Below are 25044 nucleotides of genomic sequence, written 5' to 3'. Positions count from 1 at the left end.
TGAGAGTTGAGTGTCCTTCTACTAGTCTTGACCTATAATCAAAGGAGTCTCTTTGCATTTATTCTGTCTTAAATTATTTCATTTATGTATTGTTTTCTCTATTAGAACAGAAGTCCACTACTTTTATAATTATTGTTGAGGAGATTTCTCTCTCACAGGATGAATTAAACTTAATATTGATTGAAATTATGAATAAGCTCTAGTGCAAAGATCTGCTCATCACATGGTATCATTCATCTGGAAGAATCTCAAGTTTTTAAATGGAATTTCCTTGAAGCTATCTTCTCAGTTTCTTTAATTCTGGTACACAAAGGGTTAGGAAACCATTAATTGAGGGCCTATTTGCATTATTTCTACACTTTCCAGTTCTTTCCAATTCAAATTAAGAGATATCTACTGAATATGTATAAACCCAGGTGCACACACTGCAGGACAAAGTTCTTAAAACAAAGCACTTGTGTCCTCTTTGAGGAAATTCCTTAATAAAATAGTGAGCATTTAGCCTTTGCCTTCCGACCATTTTGACAGAATAAAAACATATCACCTACTTGGTCAAACTGGGGGTCTTCTCCACGCTGCAGAGATTTTGTCAATGGCTTTTCCTACAAAGAAAAGAATATATGTATACAATAATTATTATTATAGAATTTTAAGCATTATAAAAGAAACATTATTATTATACAATTTTCTTAACATTTTTCCCTTTACAGAATGAGCAAGTACCAATATTTAAATGAGAACATCTCCCTTAACTAATCTTAGCATGTAGACTCTGATCACTTCTGTCTGGATTCTTGGTGTCCATCTTAACCCATACCTCTTTGAGCAAAACATGAAGAATCTGAGGCTCAGGGGAATGCAAGTTAAAACTACCATGAGATATTACCTCATACCTGTTAGATGACTTCTATGACAAAGCAAAACAGAAATAGGAATCCCTGTATATTGCTGGTGAGAATGTAGATTTAGTAAGCCAAGTATGAAAGTTGTTCAAAAAGTTAAAAGTAGAACAACCATATGATTCACTAATTCTACTTCTGAGTATGTATCTAAAGTAAATGAAACCAGTATGTTGAAGAGCCTCTGCATGCCCATGTTCACTAAGGCATTATTTACAATAGCCAAGATCAGGAATCAACCTATGTGTCTATCAATGGATGAATGGAGAAGGAAATATGGTATTCACACACAATGGAGCACTACTCAGCCTTTAAAAAGAAGGGAATTCTGTTATGTGCAACAATGTGGATGAACTTGAAGTGCTAAGTGACAACAGCCTAACACCGAAAGATAAATGTTGTACAAATTTGTTTTTATGTGGAATCTAAGGGTCAAGTTCAAAGAAGCAGGGTAGACTGCTGATTGGCAGGGGCTGCTGGGGACAGGTTAGGGAAGGGGGAAGGGGAGATCCTAGTCAAAGGGTACAGGATTTTAGTTAGGTGGAATAAGTTTTGGATCTATTGGATAAAATACTGACTATATTTAATACTAATATATTATGTTATGATCTGCATGTGTCCTCCCCAAATTCATGTTGAAATTTAGTCCCTCAGATGATGCTATTAAGAGACAAGGCCTTTGGGTGGTGACAAGACTCTGAGGGCAGAACCATCATGGATGGAATTAGTGCCCTGGGAGTTTGCTTGTCTTCTACCATGCCAGGATGCAGCAAGCAGACCCATCTGTGAGGAAGAAGGCCCTCGCCAAATCTGCTGGTGACCGTGTCCACCCACATCCTGAAGCTTCCCATGTCTAAAAGTTATTATTATTTTTTTTCTGCTATGAACAGGGTAGAAAGCTGATAAACATGGCGTTTTAAGCTTAAACATTTTCACATACATACATTTTGCAAGTCACTTTATCTAGTAGGCAAAGCTGAGAGGATAAGTTGTGGTCACATACAATAGTCAGATCCATTTACAGAGAACTTGGGTTCAAAGACTCAACCGAACAATATACCAAGTTTTCCTTAATTCCTTTTGTATAAATATCTTGTCTTAATCATATTCTTTGAAGACTGAGTGCAAATGTCACTTCTGAGGTGGAGTCACCTGTTAGTTGTCCCATGGCTCTCTGCACTTATTCTGGTCAGAATTTCCATGGTGTTGTCATTTTTCGCCCTCCCCCACACCCCTGATACACAGTTGAAACTTATTGTCAGGGTTTGTTCAACATGTGACTATGTCCCCATGAACTTGGAAAGACAGGTATGGCCACAGAGAACCCAATTCACATTTTAAAATCAACAAGATTACCTTTGTATCAATATAGTTATAATCAGCATCAGGAGGCTTAGGATAGAACTGGAGGAGAGACTATCACAGTAGCGAAAATAAAAAGAAAACCAAAGAAAGGAAAGAAGGAAGTGAGGAAGGGAGAGAGGGAAGAAGGAGGGAACCTGAATCTGACCAAGCTCTTAGATCTAATTTTTAATCTTCAGGGAATACAGGGCTTAGAGGAAAATGTTATACAGTGCCCCAGGATGGCAATCAGCAAAATCCAAACTGAATGAAATTGTGGTAAAGAAAGACGTTTCTTCAGTAAATCGGTTACAAAGGAGAAGGGGGAAGAAAAAGAGACCCTGTTGATTACCCCTCATCCCCACCCTACCCCTGTGCTGGAGATTGCACCGAGGGCTTTGCAAACTCAGTACCCCGGCAAGCTCTACCGCTGAGCCGCACACACCCAGCCCTCCCTTCCTGACATTTTTAAAAAATGCTACTGCAATATGTGGATCTTCTCTGGAAACTGATTAAAACTCTGTTAAAAGAAAGCATGACATTCATGAAACAATTGGCAATTTGAACACCTAATGGATATTTGATGACGTTAGGGGATTATTATTAACTTTGTAGATGTGGTAATGGTATTTCAGTTTCATTAAAAAAAAAACTTTATCTTATCAGAGACACATACTGAAATGTTTAGAGATGAAATGATATGGTTTCTAGTACTTTCAGCCCTCAGTAGCATGAGTCCCACATCCAGGAATTCAAACAAATGCACACTGAAAATATTAGGGGGAAAAAAGTTGCATTTGCACTGAATAAATACTGACTGCTTTCTTCTTGTTATTCCCTAAACAGCATAGTAGAATAACTATTTACATAGTACTCACATCACATTAGGTATTGCAAGTCATCTAGAGATGATTTAAAGTATATGGGAGGCGGCGTGTAAGGTTCTTTGCAAATACTACATCATTTCATGAACCTGAGCCTCTGTGGGAAGTCCTAGAGCCAATTCCCTTGGGATACCCAGGAGCAAGTGTATTTGCATGAATGAATCCTGGGGGACAGTTCAGGGAGTGTGCCACAAACTGGCCACGAGTGGATCGCTGTTCAAGATGGTCACGAGGTTCATCATGCTACACTGTTTAAACATGCTGACACTTGAATTTGCCATAATAAATCCAACAAATATTAACTAAAACAGTCAAGACAAATCACTCTTGCTATTTTATTTAAAAAAAATCATTGTCTCATTTTTAAAGAGGTATAAGCCATTCTCAAAAGCCTATTTAAAGAGCACATATCCAGCGTTTCATTCTTTTTCCCCCAGGGGAGCCGCACAAGGGATCCGCTCTCTGCTTCATCCCATTTACGGATAGGATTTGGGTGGCAAATTTCTGCCTGCTGTGTGAGAAGCCAGATGGCACTTCTCACTAGTCTGTATTTTGTTTTCTCCCCCTGAATCAAAGAGCAATGCTGTTCCAGCCCTCTAAAGGGGATTTTCTCCTGTCCTGAAGAATTCTGTAGGTATTTCAGTATTTCCATAGGAAAAGAACAAAGTCCCTGCTTGTCCTTCTAGTTTGCTACCTTTCGGGGTTCTGATTTCCCTCACTCTTCTCTTAACATAAATTCTAAAAAAGAGGGGCAGGAGGAAACCATCAACTTCCACCTCAATCCCCAGACAATTTCAGTGTGAACCAGCTACAGTTCACTTCATAGCCTTTTCCTATCAGGTGTCTCTGTACCTTTAAGAGGAAAGATGGCCATGCAGGACGGGTCACAGGAAGCTGGAGGTCTAGGGAGAGTCCTGTGGAGGTTTCACTTGAGAAACACCAGAGAACTTGGGTTCAAAGACTCAACCGAACAACATACCAAGCAGTAACGCTTCCCCTAACATTATGTAGGCCTTACATTCAGTTTCCTGGAAGCTTCCATGTGTAACCAGAAAGTTGTATTATAGAAAACAGGGGGAAAAATTATAAAGAGTAGTTGCCCTTGTCTCCTAAAAAACAAAAAGCTTAACATTATTCATAATAGGCAATTTAGAGGAAAACTTTTAATTTAATGGTGGTGTGGCTATAAAAACAACCAAGTTAAAACAACAATAACATCAACAAAACAACCAACCATTAGACTTCACAAGTCTTGAGACTACAAGTGCTTTTGATTAAGAGAATATGTTTATGCATAACCAACTGAAGGCTTTGAATGCCATCAGCAGTGAAAATGTATACACTTCTGGTCTGAGTAGTTAGAATTTTAGAACCAAACCACTACAGTTAGGATCTTTCTTCTTCACTGGATTAGGGCAGGATGCTGAGGGATCTGCTGCCCTGTCCCATGGTGATGGTGTCCCCAGGGGAGAGGGCTGTAAAATGCCACTTAAACATTTTATCCAGAACTATTAGCTCCCAGCAGCAGACACCCTGCTTCAGTCTGAACCAAAGAAAGCTGGAGCTCAAAATATTTTCATGTGTGTCATATTTCTTTCTTCATATAAAAAAGTGCCAGCTTTAACTCGACTTTGGAGACATGTCCAATAAGCCTGAGGACACATGGTTCTGAATATTGACCTTTCACCTCAAACGACTCCCCCATGAGGGGGAGGGGGCAGTCAGGGGTGCAGAGATGTGCACAGTCTTGAAGACACACATAACTCTGGTCGTTTTGACTACATGTTTGAATCACTGAACTTCTGGGGGAAGACTGTGCCCCTGTGATGCCTACCTCAGACTGTCCCTAGAGAAAAAGAAATGTCACTCCATGACTTCCTGACCAGGTTTCTAGTAAGAATTGATGCGCAATAGTTAAAACCCTCAGAGCTCTGTGGAAGGACTTGTAGAAACTGATAAAACTATTTCCCTTTTATTCCATTTAGTCAATAAAATGAGTGTCCGTAAGCAAAACAATATATGCTGATGTTTTTTACCCAAAACATTTAGGGAAAAAACTCAAGCTCAAGAGAATGATACAGAAAGGGTTTCAGAGAAGTCAAAGGTGCCAGCAGGTCAGATGCCATGCAGGATTCTATGATACGGAACATGAAGGTAGATCCAAATCCATTACACTTTTTTGGCACTTTTGCTTCTACACTAGAAACACTTGAGTTAACTTGTCCTATTTGCAGCTGGCTTTGCTCATTTCAGCGGAGCCTATTTCTCTGCCAAATTTAACAGTCCCAAGTACAAATCCATTATCTGAACAGTGGAGGGGAATGTTCAATTAAATTTGGCTACAAAGTTCATCTTCATTTTAATTGGATAAAGAGCAGCTTCTCTCAACCTTCACTCCTTTCGTTTCTGTGGTTCGTTCTATTTTGTTGGTATTTTCCATTTCCTGGGTCTCAATTTACTCCTCCATCTGTGCATGCTACTATGGACACCAAGTGGACGTTCAGTACATGAGAACAAACCTGTTGCTGCCTCTTTGGGGACCTTGTCCCACAGCCAGCTCCTCACATCTCTTGTATTCCATCTCCCGTTCTCTCCTGTCTATTTTCCCACCTACCAACATCCTTAAACCCAGCTCTCCTTGGTGCCTCCCTGGCTCCATAGCTAACTCTGGCTGCGTTTCCTTTCTACCCTCTTCTCGTATCCAGTTGTCCAATCAGTGGTCTCCCTCTGACTTCCCTTCTTCCCTCAACCACTGCATCTAGCTTTTCTCTCTCTTTACACTAAAAATAGAGACCCTAGAGACCCCAGTCATCTTCCAAATGGCACATCTGGTGGCCATTCTTCAGTACTTTTTTCCCTCGAGTTTCAGCGCATGCCACACTATTGACCACTCCCTTCTTTCCACTAGAATCACCCCATCTCCCTCCAGGATTCCTGCTCCTCTACACATTCTTTCTCTGTGGCCTTCACAGGTTAGTGTTACAGTTCAGATAGAGGTGTCTCCCAAAAGTTCATGTGACAATGCCTGAGAGTCTCCCAAAAGCTCATGACAATGCTGAGAGTTTAGAGTGAAATGACTGGGTTATGAGAACCTTAGCCTGAGAAGTGAACTAATCCATGATGGGATTAACTGAATAGTACCTGTAGGCAGGCCAGGTGTGGCTGGAGGAGGATGGTCTCTGGGAGTATGCCTTTGGGGTATATAATGTGTCCTTATTTGAGCTGAGCTCTGTTTCCTGGTGCCAAGTCCCTAGCTGCTTTCTTCCACCACACCCTTCCTTCCGCCATGATGTTCTGCTTCACCTCAAGCCCTGAGAAATGGAACCCGCTGTCTATGGACTGAGACCTCTTTAACTGTGAGCCCCAAATAAGCTTTTCCTCCTCTAACTGTTCTTGTCAGGCCTTTTTGGTCACAGTGGTGAAGAAGCTGACTAAAACAGCTACTCTTTCTCCTTAAATGTTTGCCTTCCCCAGGGCTGAATCACCTTGGGAAAGCCTCCTTGAACCTTCCGACCTACCTCCCTTTAGCATGGGTAATAACAACCTAGGAATTGAGTAGAAATTTCCAAAGACATCAGGAAACATCAAATGGAATACTGTTTTTTAAAGACATCTTTAAAATAAAAATGTACTAGATATATAAGTAAGCAACAATAAAGGTACCTAATAAAACATAAGTCTTATTATTGATCCGTGGGCATCAAAACTCGCACTAGTTAAAATCATTACAGTACTACAGTACAAATTACTGCTGCCTAAAATTTCACTGATGACTTTGAGGAATGTCAAAATGCAAAATGTTATGTGAAAACAGCAATATTATATCACAGTGTTCATAAGGAAGGAGTCTTCACGACTCAGTACTATGCCATTATTTTTATTTTTATTTACTTTTTTCCTGGTGCTGGTAACAGAACCCAGGGCTTTGCACATGAAAGGCAAGTTCTCCACGGCACAGTCCTATGCCATTATTATGGAATGCATCTTTGTTGGCATTTTCAGTCACTATAAAACATGATGATGTACTTTCAAAGAATCTCTTATTTGTTAAAAATGATATCCCTGTAAATGGTGAAAAGAAACACATAAGCAGAACGAATTACAATGACAATATCTTGGAAAATAGCCTTTGCCTGGTTTTATATTCCCCAAAGAGAAAAGTCTGATAATCTTATAATGTCACTGGACATAAAAATTATGGCCTTACACACGGGCGGATGAAATACTACTTTATGTGAAGTGAAAAGTCCTTTGTTGTTTTCTTTTTCTTTACTCCAGAATACTTTTCACAAGATATATGTGCTATACAGTTCAATCAGACTCTGGGGCTTCACTAAATTACACTAAGTAGCTGAAAAGATCCATTTAGGAGCACAAAAGAAACATTGTTCATCTATGATTCTAAGGATATTTATAATGAGGAAAACAAACTTTAGGTTGGACTGTTCACAGAAAAAAAAAAAGAAAGGTTTTTTTGAGTTTTTGAGCTCATCTAAAAGACCACTACATCCAGCCACTAAATGGAACCTTCCAATGGTTATCTCTGGTTTTAGACATTAGCAATGCTTTGTTTCTGGGTTAGGGTGAGCTTCCGTGTTTCTGGTGAATATTTTTATAGATTAAATAAGGGAGGTACCAGGCTGAGCTGCCTGGCTAAGAAACAGCTATTTTCAAAGATATTTATTTATTTATAGATTGAAAATAAGGTAGTACTTTATCAAGTGTGATATAAACACTCCCCTTCTGGCCAGCACTGTTTCTTACGCTCCTCTCTGGACATCTGGACTTTGATTGCTATCACTATACTCACAAGGAAGCTAAATCTAGAATTTATTTTTATTCTCTTTATGTTTTCCTTACTAGGTTTGTTGAACTAATAGAAGCCTCTATTTCAAGAGGGGTTTGACCAGAAAGACTAGCTGTTTGTCCTTCTGGGAAACTGACTTGAGGTCACAGCAAGGGGAGAAATGAAGGTGGTGCTTCTGCTGTTTACACATCCTTAGTCAACAGACATGTAATGTTTGCTTAGTGTAGGATGACGGGCACATATGATGTGCCAGGTTGCCAACCCGGGCATGATGAAATATTACAGGAAATATACTATGGCAAAGGTTAATGAGTGGTTATAAAGCAATGAAGAAGATTAATTATAGTCAATTTTATGACAATCCACCATATAAAGACCCAAACTTAGAGGCAGTAATTCTGTTATTCAGTATAGCAGAAGTTCTGAATTCACAAATTCCTTAAATATTAGAAACGGTTCTAGGTAAAAGCACCCAATATTCGCTGGTATCTAGAAGTCTGCAGACCAGACAGGGACCTCAGGGGTGAAAGGCAAGACTATGGCTGCATGTTTAGTCTCTATATGGTCCAGACGTGACAAACAGCTTTTTTATATACTTTATTTTGTCATATTATTTTAGTACCAGGACCTGTGCATGCTAGGCAAGCAAGCACTCTACCACTTAGCTACATCCCTAGCCAAAAAGGTCTTTAATAACTTCAAACAGAGTGTAACCTAACCTGGGTCTGCTACCTCTTGTCCTATATGATCTAAGAGATGCTGGTGTGAGCTTTCCACTTGCAAAAGCTTTGCTTACTTAGAGCCACAATTAAATTCATCAGAGATGCTGCAACCGCTTGTCTTATGTAGTTTGTTGATGGTGGGCCACCCGTTTCACTCTTTGGCACAGGGTCCTACTTAATATCAGGTGAATTGCAGAACTGTCCTGCTGCGAGCTCTAACATCAGCATCCAAGAGGAGCAACCACCTGAGACCAGGGCCAGGGGCAGAGGTATGTTAATAGGCATTACTGCCCGAACCTGGAACAACATTAGCATGCGGTAATGCTGTCATTGGTTAATTGCTCAGTCTTTCAGTGCTGGTACCAGCTGGCTATGACTGGTGTTCATACAGGTTCAGTCTTAAGTCATGACATATTTCATTACAGATTCAAGCAGTGTGTTGCAATAGAATTTGGCATTCTAGAAATTCTAGATTCTTCAAAGCCTTTGGCCCCCCGAATAATAGCTTGTGTTACTTCTACTTTACTTTTAGTCTTATTTTAAAACAGAAATTCCCTTCATTGTTTCTTTCATGTCAGCTAGATGACATTGTGTTATTTTTAAACCTCCAATCCAGCACGACATAGCATCTTTAAGAATTATTACCTTGTTCTCCATCCCCCACCTGTGCTCCAAACTCAGCACCGGGACAATATCTAAATGACCCTGCCTGGTCTTGTCCATGAGGCATTTTGCAAGCAGGGTTATCCAGGCCCAAACAATTACAATAATGAAAACCCCATTTCTGTAGCGTATTTCTTCATAAAAGTGCTTTTAAATTCCTGAATATCAGAAGATGAGCATCTCTCTCCCTCTCTTTCTATCTATCTATCTATCTATCTATCTACCTACCTACCTACCTACTTATCTCAATCTGCTGAAGAACAAGAAGAAAACTAAGTGTATTGTCTTTGGAAATCATGTAGATCTTTCCCTTTGTCCAGGTTTCAAAGTCAAAAGAGAACAAATTACTCTCTTTCTCTTCTTTGTCGGGAGAGTTAGAATTTCTTCTTGCCACTAATATTTTATGTTCAGATTATTGATTCAGATGGGATTCCTGGCCTAATCCCCAGTTTGGCTCCCACTGCAGCTCCATGCAGGAACAGTGGAAGATTAAACCAAAGTAGATTCAATAAGCCATGACTTACAAAATCATCAGTGCAAGAGTTAATAGTTCCATTTGTTAGATATATGAGAGATAAAACTGGCTGCCTGGCTGCTATCATTTTATAGATGTAAAAACAATGATGGATCACATCTAAGTGATTTTGCAAGAAGTACAGGCTGGTGGAAAGCCTGGGATGAAAAGTCGCATTTCTTGCATATCAAACAAGTTACAGGAAGGAGGACAGACAAAAGAGGCAATCTGAGAAGAATTGAAAAGTCTTGAAATTTTCTGAACTTTCTTTACTTAGTTTCACATTTTGGGACAGCTGACTTCTCAGTGTGGCCTAGAAATCTGCTATTGCTACTTGTCTTCGAGACCCCTAACCTTAAGAACTTTTGAAATCTCCCCTTTAAATGCCAGTGAAAATCGTCAAAGTTGGATTCACCTCAAATGCTGGTTTCCCTGCTTGGATCCTCATTGTTTATACCTCGGTGAGCCTCAGATACTTTGCTGGAAATAGTTAGGTGGAGGTGCTGCCCTCCTTGTGTATTTTTGTTTGTTTCTGTCACATCCTAAAGCATAAGCACCCAGAGGACCCCAACTGAGCCTGCTAGCAGCTTTGGCTATACCTCTGTTGGTGACATGGCTGAGCTCAGGCAAGCATCCAACAGTATTGGTGAATGCCATGGCAGACAGCCAATTGTCCTGCTCAAGTCTCTCTACTGTTGGAGTGAACACAAAGACAGGAAGCACCAGGCTGACTTTGAAAGAAATATACCAGAAGATTGGGTTACTTGATCCCAGCTCCCTAATGAGGATGATGGTGGTGGTGGTGATGATGAAGATGACTGAGCACCTTGCATGTGCTCAGGATCACACGGGGCACTCCACACACATTCCCTCTGAACGCTCAATCACCCTGTGAACTAGGTACTGTTCCTTCCATTCTGCAAATAAGAAAAAAGGGAAGCTACTGGTGCTCAATGCCCGAGACACTAAAGAGAATCAGGATTCAAATCTGGATCAGTCTCAAAAATTTTTTTTTGTCTTTAACCTTATTTATTCTTGTTCATTCAATCCACAAAGTCAAAACTGATGAAAGCTTTTGCGTTTTGAAAAGCTGGAGTCTTATTCTTGAAGAGTTTATTAAGAAGCTAATGGCCTGTGACTACAGTGACTGATGCTATTAAATAGAGACTTGCTGATAATGACTGTATTCTGAGAGATTGTATCTGACCCGTAAGAGTCAACCTGACTCTCCATTTTTTGCTGGAGTGAGCTTGTGGGGCAGGTGGCCATATCAAGTAATGAAGTATCCTTAGATGCCTCCAAGACAGGAGGCTGTGAATCTATGTCTCATGTACTCAGCACACTGTAGGGCATTCAGCTGCCAAGTACAAAGGATAGAACAAAATCCTTATTGGAATAGAGATATAGAGATTGGCAAGATGACCTTTGGAAACACATGGGTTAATACAAAGACATTCCTTTCATGTTGCTACATTAATGTTTCATTCATTCAATCATAAAAAATTTTTCATTCTTTCTTTCAAAAAAATTTACTATGTACTGTATGATTGTCCCAAACGTGGAAACATGGTGTGTGTGAGCACGCATGCATGTGTATGTGTGTGGCAAGATGCAGCAGACACAAGTATTGTCCCCAAATAACTTATAAGATAATACCGTATTTTTTTTTACTTAAAAAATTGTTGCCCCCAACCCAAAAATACATTTTATACTATGGTCTAGTTTACATACATTTAACTGAAATTTTCATAAAACAATATTTACCCTAAAAATCTATGTCCTCTGCTATTTTCGGTCCTAGTCTTTTCTAATTCCTGTAATTCAATGAACACAGAATAGTTTGCTTGAGAGAATGATATGGTTGTTCTGAGGAAGGAGAGATTTAAAGGCATATGGGAGTTTGAGTAGATATGGGCAAGACTCAAGAGACCAGGGAAGAAATTTTTAAAAATTAAAAAAAAAAAGAAGAAATTAACACTAAAAACTTTTACAGTCAAGGAAGTATGTCAGGTAGGCTGAGCAACTAAGATGCATTCTAGGGAGAGGTTTTGGCACACATAAATGCATGATGGCAGGCAAGAAACATGGTACATGGAGGATGTATGCTAGGCTGTGTCCAAAAGTGAAAACATGTGAAATAAAGGTTTCTAACAAAAAATGTAAGGAACAGGGTTGTACTAGGATTTATTAGATGGAATCAGAGGGAGAATTGGTTACAAACCCCGCACTGTTCCTTTTATTAACCCCGGGGACATCCCATCGTGCCATGGGAACATCTGCTTACACCAGAGTCTCAGAGGACCACCCTGGCTTTATCTGCATGAGGAGTAAATCAAGAATTCTGCAGAAGTGTAGGCAGGATGATGGATTAGGCAAAAATAAGGAAGAGCAGGAAGGTAAAGTGACAGCCCAGGAGGAGGGCTGTTTTTCTCACCATCCTGAAGGTGTTTTTGTGGTCTATATGGAGAAAGCTGTGGGCCTTGAGGGCTGGGATGTTGGACAAATCAGATGTTTTACAATAAACAGTGAACCAGTAGGGGAAAAAAAAGTCTACACACTGATCTAGGAAGGTGAAAAGCTATTCCAGTGGGTTCTAGGTTAAAACAACCAACCAACCAAACAAACAAGTCACACCTAAGAATTTGAAACCACAAAACCCAGTTTTATGTGAGCTGGGGGCTTACATTTGCATTATATACTAGTATAGAACTTTCTAAGCCAAGAAAACAATAGATATCTGGCTCTAGATAGCAATAACTTTAGGGCCACAAAAAGGAGCAAAAGCAGAAAAAAAGATGGAGAAAGACTCCTATATAATGACTGCAAGTGAAACTCATAGAAATAGAAGCTCCACTAAAAAATTGGTATGGAAATTTGCAACGTATATAAAAAACAATCTACCACTATCAAAAGTTATCAGATACAACAGACAGAAGTTATAGGCCCCAAACACTGATATAATAGAACAATAATATAAACAAAGACAGAAAAATGTATGTTTAGGTGATTGAAGACATAAAATAAAGTTGTATACTTAAGAAAGGAAAATACAAAATGGGAGGAAAAACATGCCAAAGACATTCTAAAAAAGGCCCAAACAGCACCCCTAGGAATGAAAAATGAGGTTGTCAAAATTAAAATTCTCCATGGGAATGATAAGCAACAAATTAGAAATGGCTCAAGAGAGCATTCATGAATTGAAAGATAGATCTGAAAAAATTACTTGGAATGTCATAGATAAAAGAAGAAGTATAACATGAAAAGGTTCAAAATACATCTAATAGGAGTGCCAGAAAGAGAGAATGGGGTAATGGATAAATGGATAAATGGCATATTAATACACTTAATAGTTAAGAATTTTCTAGAATTGATGGAAGATATAAATCCTTAATTCAAACTCAAGAAACAAGAAATAAAAACAAATTCCCATCCAATGCAGTGTAGTGAAAGACTGGAACACCAAACACATAAAAGCAGAGAAAGACATCATCTGTGAACAAATAATAAATCAACTGCAGACTTTTCAATGGCAATGATAGAAGTAACAGAGTATAATATAACTTCAAAAGTCTAGAAGGAGAATGAATGTGAACCTAGAATTCCATTCCCAGAGAACCACTGCTGATAAATGAGGGGGAAATAGGACATTGAGATGAACAAGACTGAGTTATTTATCACCCACTGAGTCTTTCTGTATTTTTTATTTTGAAATAAAAATAACTTTAAACAGGCATAAATAACTCATTTAGCTTGTTTAGAATATTTTGCTTGGGAAAGGTGAAATAATGGTGACGGAGCAAGAGCAAAGGATATCAAATATCCCCAAGAGGCAAAAAGAAAAGAAGAAAATGAAAAAGAAAATTATTGACTTACTCATAAATATTAATGAATATGACCTGAATATCTTTTGGATACAAAGAACAATATGGCTGAACAAGTAAAAGATGTTCACAAATACACTTATTTAAAAAAAATCTAAAATTTTCTTTTGCTAGGATATTTTTATTTGTCACACCCCCCCCCCATCAAAGTTAGCTATTTGGGTAACTTTATTTATTTGACATAAATAAAACTTTAAACTTTAATGTAATGTAATATAGAACCTATTGTACACAGTCTGTTAAACTGGTATGGGATTCTTAGTCATGTAAAATTGAAAAATACAGATTCCTATGTAGTATTCCAAATAATAAAGCTATACTTCCAAATTTTTGAAAATTTTCTTTGCTGCTTAAAGTTTTAGTTATGTTAAGGTTAATGGAATACAATTTTGTGATTTGATACAAACACATATGAGTTCAGAGTTCTAATGGATTCAACATCTTTCTTTCTTCCTTTTTTTTGGTGGGGGGATTACTGGGGATTGAACCCAGGGGCACTTAATAACTGAGCCACAGCCCCATCCCTATTTATATTTTATTTAGAGACAGGGTCTTGCTAAGTTGCTTAGGGCCTCACTAAGTTGCTGAGGCTGGCTTTGAATTTGAGATCCTCCTGCCTCAGCCTCCCATACTGCTGGGATTATAGGCGTGTACCATGTTGCCCAGCAATTCAGTCTTTCTAAATGAGGTGATAAATAGGAGAATACTTTTATTAGAATTCCCCTATTAGAGTATGTACTCTACATAACATAAAAAATAATACCTCTTGGGATGGTGGTATAGCTCGATGGTAAAACACTCGCCTATCATGCTTAAGACCCTGGATTTCATCTCCAGCACCGCATAAAACAACAATAGCAATGAAACAAACAACAAATAAAAACAAAGAATCCTTCTTGCTGTGACTGCAGAACAAAAATGCCAAGTGCACATTTATACTTTTTGAGTCAAATAACAAAACAAGATACAGAATCCATTATGGTCACTCTCCTATAAGGAAGCAAGTATAAGGACAAAAAATTACTAAGCAATTTTCAACAGACAAGAAATGGATAGGGCACAGAAATTTATATCTGTGCCAAAATACACAAGGGGAATAAATAGCTTCTTTCTATAAAAAGCAACAATACCAAAAATTGATTGCATATATTTCTTCAGGTAAAAACTCCAAGCCATCAGCACCTACCAGCTCTCCGACTAGGCACCCAAGGACAACTGTCTGATGAAGAAGTCTTGTGCTTTTTTTTAAATTCCGTCCCCTTTCGTTTTTCTCATTTGGGAATACTTCAGTTGCTCATGGAAAGGAACACAGAGCCTACCTCTAATTAGAAGAATGCTGGGGCACATCTGAGTTTCTCAGGCCTAATGCTTACTCAGACAAGAAAAGAGGCCATGTAGACAAATTCAGAGCTGAGTAAAGAAGAAAAAGTTAAACCCAATCTATGTCACATCAGGAATCCTTAAAGGACAGTGTTTGAACTATTGTTCTGGAAATATGGGTGGCTCAAAAAAAAAGAATCTCTCTCAGCTATTGTACATACTTCTCAGTTCCTGGGGAAAAGTCACCAGGATGCTCAGTTTCTAAGACCCTTAACTTGCCATTTTCACCCTTCTCTGATGTTGAGTGAAATTAATCCTCATTGTGCCTTCCTCCCTGGGCTCCTCCATATGCTATGGACCCCAAGGCAACTTTCCTCCCTCCACCTGGGAGCAGTCCCAGCTTCCTAGGCAGCCAAACTTGCTGTGGATCAACATTGTTCTGGGCAACAGGAATTGAGAACTTGACTTGGCTAACTCAGATCACAGAAGAGCTTTGTGTTGGTCTATAAGGTGAGTGAAGATATCTTTATATGAAGATGTTCCTGCAGAGACTGGCAAGAGAGTGCACTTACTGCAGGTCAGAGTTAAGCTCCGACTTCACCCATCAATAAGGTGTGACCTTAAGCAATTACTTAACCCTCTCTGTGCCAACTTTTCCCATATGTAAATGGCAAAAGACCTCAGGTCATTGTAAAGATAACAAGTGAAGCACAACCTGGCACACAGTAAGTACAACATAAATATTATTTACTACTAGTAGTTAGAGTAGTAGAAATATAAAAACATAAGAGGCTTGCAAAAAAAGGTGCTGCTCTTTAAGTAATTTAAATTGTAAAAACAAGAAATGTTTCCATAATAATAGAAATTCAATAAATGATTAAAATTTTATGAAAAGAATGTATAAAAATGAGCTCCAATGATCTAATAAAAACTTTAAAATGCAAAATTTATAATTTCCAGGTAAACACACTTAACACACGAACTTGAATTTTGACTACCAAACTGTCAACGGTGATTCTTACAAGTCATTTTTAACAAATGATGTTGTGCTTCATCTACTACCTATTTCCAGAGATGATGCTGTGGGCTGAATAATATTGCTCTTGATCATTTTAAGCTATGATTCTACAGAACAAACTCAGAGTATCTTCTCATGGCTCCAGTATCCTCACAGGAGGCACAAAGCCCTTCATAGGAACAGCTGCGTCACTAGGAATTCCTTTCCTTCTCTCCTATTGTGTGTGGCCACGCCAAGGTCAGAAAACAAGTAATCTGAATCTACCAATTGCACTTTCTTCCTTCCTGAGTGTCCTTTCATGATTTCGCAGTCCTCAGAGCCCTGTTAAAGCAATTAACATAAGGCTGACCCAGGCCTTATTTTCCAACAGAAGCATCTGCAAAGACACTGACACCCAAGGACATCATCTGTCTAATAAGGAATCTAAAGGTGAGTCAAGAATTTCCTATCTTCCAACTATCAGAAACTAAAGTGAGGTTTCACAACTGCTTGACAAAACACGAACTCTGACAATACAGTTCGGAGAACCTTATGTTCTCAAGCTGGAAGTCCAGATAGCCACTTGAAAAGCAATGATTTTTCCCCCTCATTTATTTTAAAAATATGGTGAGGGTCTGGGGTCATAGTTCAGTGGTAGAGCACTTGCCTTGCATGTGTGAGGCATTGAGTTTGATTCTCAGTACTGCATATAAATAAAATAAAGGCACATTGACAACAACAACAACAACAACAAATTTTAAAAAGCATGGTGAAAATTTTTGCCTTCAGCATATAAACATAGCAGAGACTCTGAACATAGTTTTCTATAATTAATACTCTTCTTAGCTTATGTTTATAGTCCTGAATGCAGCAATGAAGTGGGCTACTGAATTTGATTTACTGAAGATCACTTTTAAAATTCTCTACACTCAAATTTTTTTCCTTTAACCCATTAAGTCCCAAAGTCTTCAGTTTCATGAGTTTTTCAACAAAATTGACACAGGTGCATTAAAATAGGTTGGAAATTATAACCTAGAGCTTATGTATCTTTTATAATCCTTTATGTATATTTTTAAGTATATATGGAAGTGTATATATACAAATTTTTCAAATGCTTTAATCCTTCACCTATTATTTTTCTTAAAAGAATAGAACTATAAAAATATAATATTTATTTCAAAGTAACCATGTGTGTGTGGTATTTGTTGCTCAGCTTAAGTTTTTATGTGTTCTACATCTTGGACAATGGAACAAAATGAGTTAAATTAGGAAACCTAACTAAGATTTTGATAATTACCTATATCACCTGTGATTAAAAGGGGGAAAAACAGTTTTTTAAAGTAAAAGGATATGAATCATATTAAAAATGTAGCACTTAATATTATAACTTATTAGAAAACAAATCTATTCTTTGCCAGAATGGCAAAATCTGGTAAACAGCCATCCTTCCTTATCCAGGATCCCCTTTGGATATAAAAATCTGCAGATGTTCAAGTGCCCTGTATAAAATGATGTACTATTTGCATCTAATCTGGACATATCATCCTATATACTTTAAATAATCTCTAGATGACTTACAATACCTAATATAATGCAAATGATACGTAATTAGTTGTTAAACTGCATTGTTCATGACCCACAAAATATTAAGCACATTCAGTACAGATGCAATTTTTCCCCCCAAGCCTCTGATCTGAGTTTGGTTAAATCCTGGATGTGGAACCTGCAGACACGGAGGACTGACTACATCCGTGTACAGATGAAGTTTAAAAAAGGCAGGTTTAATGGCACAGACTCACCAGTGGCTCTGCCATAATGATGCGGATTTTGCGTTCGGCCTGAGTGGTGAAGTTGACAAACAAGCTCTTGAGGACATATTCTCCTGGTTTGCTGTCAGGGTCCACGTTGATGGGTAACATGGTTGGCGGCCCTTTCTCCCTGTGTGTGCCTGAAGCAGGTGGAACCGGAGGCTTGATGTAGCCGTTGCCAACTGGAGAAGCTGAAAAACAGAATGGATGTTCTTACCGGCTGAAAATAATATCATAAATATTCAGGCGGGGTGTGTACAATCATAAATATAAGGATATGAATCATATTAAAAATGTAGCACTTAATATTACAACTTGGCACTGTTATTTAGAAATGGTGATAAAATTTACTTTTATGATATCAGGCTTGCATTACCACAGATTTGACAATCTAAAAAATTCTTTTGGTTACCAGACAGATACAGCTGATGAATTCTGTAATCTATAAGATGCTTTTGGTTTCTTTTTTAGAAGCCAGGAAAATGGACTGAGAAAATTTATATGGGAGAAAAAGTGATTTCTTGTCCAAGGTTTTCTAATGGCAGGAGCTCTCTGTCTTCTGCGCTTTAGCAGAATAATGGAAAAGATTTTGGGGTCATAGCTTCTAGAAGTCTCCAAGATCCAGTTGGCTATTGCTCTCAAAAGGGAGGTACCTTTAGAAAGTCTCAGGCAGTGCTATTCATGCCATCCAAAGGATGAACTTAAATTTTCACTCCCATCACCCTTGGCTCAAGTTGGGATGCCTTGCTTAGGTGTGTGTGTGTGTGTGTGTTGTGGATATATATATATATCCACAACACACACACACACACATATAAAAATATATGAAAGACATAATAGATATTCGTGTTTTGTCATATATACATACATGTATCTGTTTTCATATATATATGAAATTTATTTTTTTAACAGTGCTGGGCCTGCAGAATACCAGTCAAGCACTCTACCACTGAGCCACAACCCCAACACTTGTCCTTTATAAAATGTGTAAATTCCCTACTTGGATCAGATCTTGAACAGGGGCAGCAATCAGGGCTCCTAGTGAGTAGTAGTCTCTGCTCAGAATGCAGATTTCATGTCTCTGTTCTTTATGTTCAATTCCAGCATGCACCCAGCCAAATACTTCTGATGAAGTTAGGCATCAATATCCAATGAGAGAAATGTAAGAACAAATGTACTTAGGATAGACATTAGGAATGCTAAGGACAGGATAATGACAAAGTAGACTTTCAAAGGCAGCATTCAGTTTCAGATGACTGGGTACAGAGATTAAGGAAAAGAGTCATGAGAAAAGTGAATTTCCAGTTTGGAGGTGGGTTTAATTATCAACAGAATGGTGGTGTCATTGATAATGAAGAAGAAAACAAGATCCTACATGAAAGCTGAATATTTATAACTACAAACGAATGCAAGTGTTTTCTTGCTTTGGATCCAAAGCCCAATTCTGAGAAAGCCACACAAATGTTTTATTTTATTGAATTTACAAGCATATATCCAATTGCACATTGATGATTCTCCCTCATTTTTCCTACCCCATCTGCTCCAATTCATTTTTCCTGTTCAGGGGTTCCTTATATCTCAGGAGGTCTTTCCAGATCTCAGCTACTACCACACCATAAGAATATGGCTTCTCAAGTTAGAACGATAAAATAAAATAAAATGTGTTGTAAAGTTTTTCTTTTCACCTCCCTATTCCTTTTTAGCCATTTCCTCGTCTCAGCCTTTGGAAATCTATGTCAAGATTATAACAGCAGCTGACTTTATTCCATTTACTTTCCATACCCAACCGGTCTCTTTCTTACATGGCTTCCGTCACAACTTTTATCTATTTACAACTTTCAGTAGCTCCCAGTTATCTTCATCAAGCCTCAAACACACTGGCCTCAAGGCCTTTAGTAGTTTGCCTCCCTGCATCAAAGACCCATTGAAACCCTGACTGTTCGGGGAGCACACTATTCTTATGTACATTTTCCCTTCTTTCTTTCCTACTGCTGCCATCCCTCTCTGCCCATCTAATCTTCTTCTTTTACAATTGGTCAAGTGGTTTGCCTAGGATTGGCCCCTATAATTGAGTCATATAATCTTTTTAGCTGTATCCCTGAAAATTCCCTAACAAGACAGCTTGCCAGATGTAATATGCTGTCCTTCAGTGTCCATGGGGGATTGAATCCAGGATGCCCTGGTGACACCAGAATCTAAGAAGGATCAACTCCCTTACGTAAAACATGCAGTATTTATATAAAACCTAGGCACATTCTCCCATATGCTTTAAATCAGCTCTGGGTGACTTAAAATACCTAGTGCAATATAAATGCTATGTAAAGCGTTGCTACATGGTACAATGATAAGCAACAGAAAGCTGCATGTGCTCAGTAGAGATGTAATATTTTTAATCCAAGATTGGCTGAATCCACAGATGTGGAACCTGTGGATGCAGAGAGCTGACTACACAGAGGTCTTTGCACAGATAATTCTCAATAAATCTTAAATCACTAACTAAACATAGCTTCTTACTTCATTTGTATATGTCTAAGAGTGATTCATGGGGTGGGAGATACATTAGGAGAATCAGTAATGTCACAGTCTCTAAAGAACAGGGCATACTATTTGTGACATAAGAGTCATTAAAAGCACCACAAGCAGCTTATGGAAAGATACTATTTATTCTAAAGGGGCCTGTGTGAAGTCAGGTGACAAAAATAAAGTGCTGCCCACCCTTCTCCCCTGCCTCCCACTCTCAATGCAGGGACCCTGTAGAAGCAGGACGCCTCCCCAACTCCAAATTACAGAGGTACATCATAGCCCCATAAGCATCTTCCTATAAGCCGGGCATCGAGCCACAGAACTGGAGACTGTAACATAAACCTAAAACGTCCACTTGGAGTACAACTTCTTACTATCTTTGGTTTTCCAGAGTTGAAACCACTTCTAGATGGCAGCAATAATTGAGTTGATGTAAAATACAATTGGGAGACCCGATCCATAATTACAAGACTCCTGGGACAAAATGTCATAACTCTAGTGAGGATTTTCATGACAGTGACCTCTGGCAGTCCTCCTGCAAAGCCATATTTTGAACCTGATAGCTGAAATCCAGACACAAGAATACCTTTCAGATAAATCTTCCGTATAAAAGGCCAAAGTACCAATTCATTGCTATCATAAAAAACATTATCCACCTGTATTTCAAAGCCAGATGTCTTTGTGAGTACAAAAGTCTGTGCACATAGTTCCCGAGTGAGCTGGAACTATCCCAGTGCAGCTGGGTCTCAAGCCAGGCACAGCAGAATCAAAGTGATGGCACCCTTCCCTCCGAGTCCCACGCAGATGGGCTTGGGAAGATGGAGACACAGAGAAAGTGTGATGGAGTGAGAGTCCTTGAACTGCATCCACTCCCAAGTTTCAGTAAGCCCTCTTTCTCTCACCACAATTAATTCCTAATAAATCCTACCCTTAGCCGGCATAATTTTCAAAAGGAAACATGACATGGTACCTGTCAATAACTTACTTATTTGGTGAGGATCTATTTGAGAACTAGGAAATTCAGGTTCCCTAATCATCAAAACTGAGCCACAAAGTCCACCCTCGTCTAAACATCACCATTAGGAAAAAAAAAAAAAAAAACAAACCAAAAATCATTAGGCCCTCCCTTGGGACCTCTAACTCCAATCATTTGTCTAATTTCTAAGGTCACGATAGTCTGGAAGCAGAAAATTATAAGGGAAGGGTGTAACTTCCTACAGGTAGAAACTCAAGCAACCCAAGAAGGAAAAGATGAAAAGGAAATGTCATCATCCAGAAAGTCACCAGAGGAAATTGCCTGAACCTGATGGCCTCACGGGTTTGGATGGCTGCTGGCTCCATCAGGCACACGGCCATGATTAATATTCATGATGGATGGTGACTCTGAGTCCCTGTACAGACAGGTAAGGTAAGGAAGGGGAAAGATAAAAGTACAAAAGGTATAAACTTACTCTCCCCAGGAATCCAGCTCTCAAGAATTCAACCTCTTTCTTCCTAGATCCAAATTTTAACTAAAATTTATTTTTGATTGAAAAATAAAACCAAATAAAATAAGACATGGATGCAGGAACAGCCATACTTCTGCTCCACTTTTGAGCTTTGCAAATGCAGGCTGTGATGGTTGGAGTCTTCTCCTCTCTACCTGGGATGCTGTCCTTCCTTTCAACCCAACTTGGCAAGCAAATGCTCCCAGCCTTCAGGGTCAGGGTCAATATTCCTGCCTCCACCTGTCATTGTAGGGTCTCTGGTTTCCACAGTCACCCTACTGTTCCAAGAGGACAGGATCAGTTTCCTGTACCATAGGGTCTCTTGAAATATGGATCCCTCACAGTGAAAGTGTCCTGGCAGGTCATTTACATCACACCTTCTCCTTCTAAAAATTTGTTGAAGGAACAGTTTTTAATTTGTTGTTTTAAAAACCTCTCCCACTTAAATTTATTGCACATGAGGATTTTTATCTATTTTATTTCTGTTTAATTGGGATAAAGTACACATAACAGAATTCATCATCTTAGCTATATTGAAGGGTACAGCTCAAAAGCATCCATGCAATGAATTTTTTAGCTTCGACTCCATCTCACTTCATTCCTGTTTCCTTCTTCATTCCATTTTTCAATTTTCACCTAACAGCTCAAGATGCCTAGAAATGAATGTTCCTGGTATGGGGCTGAGGTGGGTGGAAAGGAAGGACACAATTTTCACACATTAATTAGGTCTCTAGTTACGTATCCCTTTCAAAATTTCCTTTCTCTGTTTTCTTATTTACATTTTAATCTTGGACTTTCTCTCCATTACATTCTGTTGTTTTGTTAATGTTCTTCTTCTTCTTCCTTTTTTTTGATTAATATCTTTTATTATTTTTATTCCAAATTTTGTTCCCACTTGTCTTTTTCTGAATTGTTTTAGATATTTTCCCTTTTTTACCGGGTCTCCACATTTTCTACCAAGCAGGATCTACTCCTTTATCTACACAAAGTTGGTTTAGGCTCTATTCTTTTCCTCTTTATTAGCTCTATTTTTGGCCACAGGTGATGACCTCTGAACGTGACTCCATTTCCCCCAAATTTCACTGATTAAAAGCTTCACTTGCAGGCTGCCTGCTCTCAGGTCCCTGGTACAGTTTCCCTAAGTTACCCCCATTTCCAGGAATGTCTAACCTTCTGATCTCAGCACCAAGAAAAATTCCCCTCCATAATTTGTAGTTCAGTTACATTTTCATTATGACACTGGACAGAAAGAAAATGCCAACCTGGGTATCCTCCTACAAGAGCCCCAGAGGCCAAAGGTGGAAGTGGATATGACAGGAAAGCCACTGGTTTTCTTGGTCAGATTTTCAGAAAAGTAGTTCCATCTCTTACTAGAGGGTATCATTCTTTTCACGCCCTCATTTCTAACACTATTTACTTAGTGAGTACCGAGGTGTCAGGCACTGTTCTAGGTGCTGGGAGAATGGCAGCCAATAGAGCCTGTTACACTGCCCAGAGGCAGGGCAGTGATCAGCCGTTTCCTATGTAGGCACACACACACTGTGTCAGACTGCAAAAGTTCTAAAAGAAAAATTAAACAGAATAAGTGGCTAGAGGAACCTGCTCTTCTATACCTGCCTGAGGGCTTTCGGATGCTGTGATCTGGGGTTGCCACAGAGGGGAATGGAAGCTCAAAATATTCTTGAATTCAAAGAAAACCCACTGGGCTGGTGCAGGTCTGCTCTTCCAATCCACCCCTTTGGCCTGACCTCTGTCTGTGTGCCAGTGTGGGTGGAGATGGGCATTTCAGCCAGCCTGTGATGGGCATGAATCAAAATGCCCAACAGACACATGGCTTCCGCATCTCCCTTCACCAAGTAAGTGCCTTAGAAAAGAGGTACTTTTACCTGTTTTCACCAGTTTGCAAAGACAGATAAGCACACACCCAGTTGTTCAAAATACCCAATGCTGTCTCTGATGCTCCTCTTACTGGAATCTGACTGAACATTTGGAATAGAAGATGGTTTCCTTTATTTATTTATTTTTAATTTTAAAAATGCCTCCAACATAGTATGCGGTAGGTCTTCTTCCTAGAAATGTGGGTCTGATTAAGCAAATTTTCTTTCCAGAGAACAATGTAAACTTGCCTTTCAACAAAGGAGTAAATTTATGAGATTTCTTTACTCACAGTTGGATATAAAATTATTCTTTCTGCCAGTTCTAAGTACCTTGTTCGTTTTGCAGGTGCTGAGGGTGAACTCTATTTGTTATTGATAACTGGGATCTTTCCTTGGAACCACTTTCTCTCCCAAGTCCCTCTTTTCCTGTAAGACTGATTTTATTTACTGGTATTACAGGAACATTTCATAAAACATAATAAACCAAGGATGACGCAGCTACCATGAGAACATGTCACACTGTGTATACAACAATAACAAATTGTCCACTAATGTATTTATGAGCGTGCTTAAGAAATGGCATGCTAAAAGGTACTGCAAATTCTCAAAATGACTAGAAACCTACAAAGTCATGTGAAGTCAATTAGGATAAAAAGAAAACAGTCTCCACACATGATAGGAAGAGTTATTTTCCTCGGAACAGTTGTATTAAGAAATGAAAAATGTTGGGATAAGAAGAAACAATTAGTTTGAGCATCAGAAAAAGGTTGCATAATAAAGTGACAGATGACTTGTAAATAATTTTCTATAATTTAAAGTAGGCCAAGGAAAAAATAATGTCAGGTAAAAAAAATAACCAGAAATAATTTTGGCTGTAGAAGAAAAATATATCCAAAGGCACATTAAGTTCTGTTTTAATTAGTTTCCATAAAATTCTGATAATGTACAATGTAACTCTGTTTTTATGGATTAAATACATACCTTCTTTCTCTCTTACACTATTTAGTTCTCCTACAATTCTCAAATTGTGTAGTTTTAGGGTCCACAAGACATCTCCAGAAAAACTGGTATCTTTAGTCTTCAATATAATCATAATTGGACATACCCTAACAATTTGCTTTTTTAAAGGTGAGATCATATAGGTTCAGAGGGCTTAATGACTTTCCCAAGGTCACAAAGCAATCAACTCAGGATCCAAGCCTGTGTCTGCATGACAATGTATCTTGTAAACATTCCACATTACCCAATCTTTTCTGAAAAAAAAATGTATTAATTTTATTATGATAAAATCACTAAACATGAGATCTGCTCTCTTATTTTA

The 25044-nt window shown here is 38.6% G+C and overlaps 1 protein-coding gene across 9 annotated transcripts in view; it reads right to left on the bottom strand.

Annotated features, from left to right (window-relative positions):
* The window catches only part of Fry (FRY microtubule binding protein), a 407101-nt gene that overhangs the window by 168635 nt on the left and 213422 nt on the right, over positions 1–25044 (bottom strand). For all 9 annotated transcript variants that reach the window (XM_058582514.1, XM_046454025.2, XM_046454026.2 and 6 more), the window contains 2 exons: positions 17828–18027; positions 549–602 (listed from right to left, as the gene is read on the bottom strand). In XM_058582514.1, the coding sequence (XP_058438497.1) occupies positions 549–602; positions 17828–17947 (174 nt within the window). In that variant the 5' untranslated portion in view covers positions 17948–18027. The remainder of the gene's footprint in view (positions 1–548; positions 603–17827; positions 18028–25044) is intronic.

This window comes from Marmota monax, unplaced genomic scaffold (genome assembly GCF_021218885.2).
Source record: "Marmota monax isolate L192 unplaced genomic scaffold, Marmota_monax_Labrador192_F-V1.1 WCK01_AAM20220418_F8-fsc00011, whole genome shotgun sequence".
NCBI classification, from domain to species: Eukaryota; Metazoa; Chordata; class Mammalia; order Rodentia; family Sciuridae; genus Marmota; species Marmota monax.
The sequence above is the reverse complement of the archived record's forward strand: the minus strand, read 5'-3'. Positions and strand labels throughout refer to the sequence as shown.